This window comes from Galleria mellonella, unplaced genomic scaffold (assembly GCF_026898425.1).
Source record: "Galleria mellonella isolate WM207_F2 unplaced genomic scaffold, CSIRO_AGI_GalMel_v1 utg165, whole genome shotgun sequence".
Taxonomy (NCBI): Eukaryota; Metazoa; Arthropoda; class Insecta; order Lepidoptera; family Pyralidae; genus Galleria; species Galleria mellonella.
This window is the reverse complement of record NW_026442009.1, coordinates 205,225-211,963: the sequence shown is the minus strand read 5'-3', so window position 1 is coordinate 211,963 and position 6,739 is coordinate 205,225. Positions and strand designations below refer to the sequence as shown.

At 34.9% G+C, this 6,739-nt stretch overlaps 1 protein-coding gene across 1 annotated transcript; it reads right to left on the bottom strand.

Moving 5' to 3' along the window:
* Positions 1–4,052: 4,052 nt before the first annotated feature.
* Positions 4,053–6,711, bottom strand: LOC128200194 (uncharacterized). The gene is made up of 3 exons (XM_052892768.1): positions 6,541–6,711; positions 5,218–5,443; positions 4,053–5,090 (listed from the first exon to the last, which is right to left on the bottom strand). The coding sequence occupies exon 3, from the start codon at positions 4,970–4,972 to the stop codon at positions 4,127–4,129; it is 846 nt and encodes a 281-aa protein (XP_052748728.1). The 5' UTR covers positions 4,973–5,090; positions 5,218–5,443; positions 6,541–6,711; the 3' UTR covers positions 4,053–4,126.
* Positions 6,712–6,739: the final 28 nt, after the last annotated feature.

Here is a 6,739-nt window from a genome sequence, read left to right as displayed (position 1 = left end):
ACAATACTTATAATTCAAAACTTTTTTTGCAAACTGTTACTACTAAAGAGGTTACGGAGAAACATTCTTCTATTATTTTAGCAAGTGCTGAAGTCGATATTATCGAAGCCGTTAGGGAAAAAATTTATCAATTTATTTTTTTAAAGTAGTTATTACACCAATTTCAGTTAAATTTATTATCTCATTAAAGATACATTATTTTTGTTTTTTTGTTGAGTTTATTTAAGTTTCATTTAAGTTAATTTTAAAACACGTATATTATTACATAAATTATGTAAGAACATAATAAAACTGTTTATATTTGGATCTCATGAAAGTTCCTTGTTAGAATAAATTAAATTGGATTAGAACTTATTAGTAGTAGATTATAATATTTTAATTTGACTGATAGTTGATATAAGAGGTTTCTTGATTATGTATGACAGGTTTAGTTTGAAGGAAAATTCTATTTTTTACATTTTGTTTAGATTTTTTTTTTGAGAAAATGAATACACATTTTCTATGTAAAATTAATACTGTTTTATTCGTTTTAAAATTTTGGTCACTCGAGTTTTATATTCCGAGTGACTCGAGTCAATAAAAATCACTCGAGTTTTATCTTCACTCGAGTGGCATTCGAGTGAGTAACTTATTAGAACCGAGTGACTCGAGTGAAAAAAACTCACTCGAGTCCCATCACTAATGGGAATATAACACGAATGAAAGAAAACAAAACAAAACGATGAAAATATGAATTCGTTCATTTTTAAATAACATGTTTTACGGCTCTGGATGCGAGGCCATCCGAATAACATAAACTTTTTTTATAACACATGGAAGTATATTAATTATAAGTATAATATCAATTAATTTTAATATTATTTTATATATATATATATATATATATATATATATATCCGCTCCGTTTTATTTAACGGTTGAACAAGAAGTGCCTTCCAAGCCAAATAAGAATCTTTTTACATTTACACGGTCGAATTCGACTAAACAAGTCAGCGAAACCACGTGTTCTTATAATTTTTTTATTACTTTTTATTCAAGTGTCATGTTAATAATAATAAAAAATATTATGTATTTTCTTTGCTAACGAGTCGAAAAGGAAAACCAAAATGTGATGCCATATAGCTATGCAAGCACAACTGTTTTATGGCTATTACCTGTGATATGCTCTTTCTACGTAACACATTCGACATCTCCAGCACAGTCGAGTTCTAAAGATATTTGAAGCTCAATCTGGCGTCAAAAAAGCTCGGAAAACTAAATAAAGTGATGCAGAATTCTACTCCGCAACAAGAGCTACAATTATATAAGTCATAAGTTCGATCCACTATGGAGTACTGTTTTCACTTATGGGCGCGAGTTGCTGGATACCAGTTTAGTCTTCTTGAGTTTGTTTAGAGGCGTGCTATTAAAAGTGTCGACGATCTCAGGCTAACATGGCTAACAGGACTCTGGTATCGAGCCCCTTAATTTAAGACAAAACTGTATTTCTCTTTGCTTCTTCTATCACCCGTATAACGGATTGTTCTAAAGTTCTTCAATATGATGCCTACTGGTATGTATATATATATAAGCTATGTGACCAGCCCATTGCCACTTCAGCTCGCTTATCATTCAGGCTGTGTCGGTTATTTTGGTTATTTTACGGATGTCCTCGTTTCGAATTCCATCTATCTATCGTGGCTGGAAGTCGTCGAGTTGGCGCGTAAGACGATTGGTCAGGACTCTCGAAAACAGTATGTAGATGCGATTTAGAAGGGATATCGGTCTATAGTTCTTCGATAGGGTATTGTTACCTTTCTTGAAGAACAGGACTACCGCACTGCTATTTTGCTATATGCCTCTGGTGTAACACCGTTATGGATGATGAAATTAAATAGCTTCTCAAAGACTACAAGTACCGGTTTTCCACCCGCTCTCAGAAGCTCTGCTGTAATTCCGTCCTCCTCAGATGCCTTGCCGTTTTTAAGCTGTTTAAGAGCCATTTTAATCTCCTGCAAACTTACGTCCGGGATATCACCGACATAGTGTCGGGTGACTTTTGCTCTTTGTTTGTTATTCGCATTGGTATGCAGTGTTAATGGCTTGTGTACAGTTGTTCATAGAACTTCTTAATCTCACTTAAAATCTCAGATACGGCGAAAATTACATCACTGGTCGGTCTTCAACTTTGTCAGTCGACTTCGTCTAATAGCCAAATCACTGGCCAACATTCTGGAACCTTGGTTCCGCTCCATTGCCTGTTCAATGCATATAGTATTGAACTGGCGTATGTTACGCCGTATATATTTGGAGATTTGCCTATTAAGCTGCCTATATTCTGACGCAGACGTTGAAGACTGGGACCATGATTCACGCAACCTCCTCATAAGATCCTGACTGCGATCAAAGAGCTTTTGGGTTCTTTTTGAGCGTTAGGGCTTGCAAAATTTAACTCCAACTGCTGTTCGTTATTCGTCTTTGAACTTAAAAAGTAAAATTGTGTTTTTGATTTCCGCGCATTGTTTGAGAAAAGTACTATACAAGCCTTGGCCACAACTAGGCATTGATGGACTAACGTATGTGTACCTCGGTTACGCCTAGGCCCACATTTGGACGTTCGTCCATCAATGGCTCAGTTGCTGGCTGCTGCAGTAATGTACTATTCCAGCACTCAGTACACACATTATTATCGTTTTCAATCGGGTTAAATGTATTCTGTTGTAAGGATGATAATGCTGATGCACCAGCCAGCTTGCGCTTTTTAGCTTCTCCTTTTATTAATTTAATATTAGCTGTTCTTGTGGACGTTATCTGAAGATGTTAACACACAGGCAAATAGTGTTTTTTTCACAGTTGATCGTGATAATTTTGATATTAGGTTCATTATCTCTAGAATTTCTGAAGGTACAGTGTTGCCAGTACTAAGACGCCTAGACAAGGTACGAATTGGTATTCCATAGCGTCTTTGTTCCTCATTTTTTTGATATTTCACCTTTTCCATTGCGAAACCTAAATTTTTTTCGGTCCACTGACCTCTGACCACTCTGTTGTTCCTAATATATTTTTTTGGCATACTGCATACTTGGCATATGGCATAATACATAAAAGTAAAAAGAAAACAGTTAAACAATTACATAGTAAAAGCAGCTCAAGTAAAGGATGGCATTTCTCCTCAGAATGTGGGAGAGATGCCACTTAGCTCAAACTATGACAAATTAAACAAGCATGATAAAATACTAAACCAACACATTAATAACACTCTCAGCAGTATTAGTATTGGTTTAGTAACCAACACTTACTTTGCTGACTCTTTGTTTTTATGAACTATGTTCACCGAAACCATATAAACACGTAATTCTTAGCAAAAAATTCTACGACAAAACATTCATTCCTCAACACCCAGTTACGACCGCGTGCAGCCGAGCAGGTACTGACAAGTCTATGGGGTAGCGTCTAAGAGCTGTTGAACACAGTAAGAAATATGCATTTATTTCTTTCCTACACGGAATTAGCGAAGGTATGGCATCTCTCCTCATATGGCGTCTCAACCACTTTTACCCTATTATAAATAATAACAGTGTTTTTGCTTTTACGCGCGTGACATCCTTTATGTTACGGGTGTCCATAGGGTACGGTAATACTGTTTACCAACAGTTAACGACGGTAACGGACAACTTGTTTTGCTAGCATAATAGTATAAAAAAAACTATAGGTCTACCAGAATCTGATAGCAAAAAGGGAAAAAAGAAATTGATTGCTAGCATCAATTTCTTTTTCCCTTTTTGGGGATACTGGGGAAATTGGAGTAAAAAGTTTTGATACTTTTTTTTCCTTACAGCGGCTGATTCTGTGTGTGATACATGCAAATATAAAAATTTATCCAATGATCAAGGATAACTTTTGAAAATCTTACTGTGGCGAATGTGGGGTTCGAAATTTAGATGTAAACTCCAATTACTCTATTCATGAGTTTATTAATTAATTATAGGCTATTAGAACTTGAAAATGGTTCTAAATATTGCACATCCATAAAAAAGTCTTCATCTGAAAAGAAAGACGAAGAAGACGCAGTATTTATGATAAACCTTTCCTCTGGCTATCAGAATTTGAAAATGGTTCCAAATACTGCACATTTATAAAAAAGTCATCATCTGAAAAGAAAGACGAGGAAGACACAGTATTTATGATAAACCTGCATCTCAATTAATCGATCTTGTTCTATGAACTGATTTTCAATTTTTATTACATGTTCACAAGATTTGCGCCATTTATCGATCCCTATTTGAGAGAAAGCTTCTTCTGTTAAAGAATTTATATCACTTGCAGGTCTGTTGACGTTTTTACCCGCATCTTTTTGTTTCATTATTCCCCAGATTAATTCTATGGGGTTGAACGTACAATGATATGGTGGGAGCCTCAAGACTTCGTGGCCGTGTGACTTTAAAATCCCATCTATCTGATATTTAGGTTCAGATTTATGAATTTTCACTGCTTCCAGTAATTGACATTTACGCCAATTATCGTCGTAAGGGATATTGTTTGATTGAAGCCATTCTTTTATAACAGCAATACGGTCGGCTTGTGTAGTTGGTTTGTTTAATTGTACAGAATGATACTTGGCGTTGTCCATGACAATTAGAGAAGGTTTTGTAAGGTTGGGAATCAACTTCTCCGTAACCCATTTTGTAAAGTTATCTTTATTCATATTATGGTGGTAGTCAGCAGATGTACTCTTCGATCTATATACCAAACAACAGTTTGGCACAAAACCATTTTCTCCACCAGCATGTACAATGATCCATCTAGGCCCTGCCGAAATACTTTTAGATGGGCCTGCAATATCTTTATTTTGCCAGCATTTGTTCACTGAACATAAACCGTGTATGTAGGTTTCATCTAAATAAACCACATCTAGCTTATCATCACCTTCTCGATTCTTTTGTATACGCTCCAAATACTTGAATCTGTGTATCTTTATGTCATGTCGCTCCATTAAAATAGTCCTTTTGATTGGCACTTCACGAATTTGAATCAGATGTCTTTCAAAATAAGTTTGAAGACAAAATAAGATTGTTATTTTTAGATTACTATGTTTTTAGATTATATTCAAACTGAAAGAAGATGAAATTCATTTTTGTTAACTTTATGATTCTCTTCCTCTATGGAAATTGGTTTCCTCCCGAAGAATTTGTAGCAATTTCATGATAGATAGATAAATAATTTATTTGCATTACTTACAGCATACAAACAGCAACAAACACAAATGCAAAGTGAAAAAAGAAAAAGTGGGTATTTCTTTTCGTACAGTGTAAAACTCATTTAACTTGTTTCTGATCAATTCTAAATCAAAACTATCCAAGTTAATTTTTTTTGCCACCTTTCCTCTTTTTACCGGGCGTACTAAATACGCCTCTGTAAGATCTGCCTTCAGCAACAATTCGCCTTATGGTAGTATTAAAAACCCCTGAAATAAATCAAACTTTAGTATACATATTATAATACACACGAACAATTAAATAAAAGAAAATCGCTATTTTTTAAACTTTTTTTTTGCCATCAGATTCCGGTAGACCTATAATTGGCTGTCACTACATAATTAAGTTATAAAAAAATTAGGAGTCAAAAAGAAAGACATTCTAGCTATCGGATCGCTTCGTCTATATTCCTAGCTTACATGAACAACCTAAAAACAAGGAATTACATAGAAGGAATGATAAAATAAAAACTGTAAATCATATGGTTGCCTCCTTTCTTCTTATGCAAATATAATTAGTGAAAAGAGAACGAAAGATAGAAAAAAGACATAGCAAATTTATTATTTGCCAAAAAACACAAAGTTACAAACACAAGATACATAAAGTTAGTTTTTCAGGCTTATGGGCATATGGTAAAGCATGGGGACTGAAACCACAAATAATGAGGTGGATCTATGAAATGATGGTGAAACTCATTTTAACATATGGTAGCATCGTCTGGTGGCCTAGAACTAAGTTAGTAACATGCAGAAATACACTTAGTAAAGTACAGAGAACTGCATGTCTGGCAATATCTAGTGCTTTTAAAAGCACACCAACAGCGGCAATGGTAATGATATTGAATCTCCCTCCACTGCATATAATGATTGAAAAGGAGGCAAGAAAGGCACTTCATATACTGCAAGAGACAGAATTATGGAACAGATCTATGCCACTTACAAATCACACAAAAATGGAGGTCGATAAAGACTTAGACATTTATATGAACATGAGGTGTGACAAAATAACACCTAAATACATCTTCAAAAAGAACTTTTAAGACGTTCACACTGTGCAGACTGTGCGGGGAGAAATCGGAATTCATGTAACACTTGATGTGCAACTGCGATTCAGGTGGCTTGGTAAAGAATTCCTTTTTAGTAATATGTTCTTTATCAGAAAATAATGGAATGATAACCTTGCCTGCGCTATTAGTATATGCTGGCGTGGCACCAGTGAGGGATGACAGGAATTTATTAAAAATTTACTACGATGGTTTAAGGGTGTGCGTTTGCAGTAGCATACGCAAGTTAAAGTTTTTAGTTACCTTTTACGATATTCTGGGATAAAAAGAATGGTGACATATTCTCTGTAGTTACACGGAGCACTTGCTTATACTGAGATACGAGTACTTAATGTTCCACAAAATGAATTGGATTGATATTCTTTTGATTTTGCTTACAGTTTCTCTTAGCGCTCAGTTGGGGAAATGTAGAGGTCAGCTTCATCTTAGGAGGTACAATATC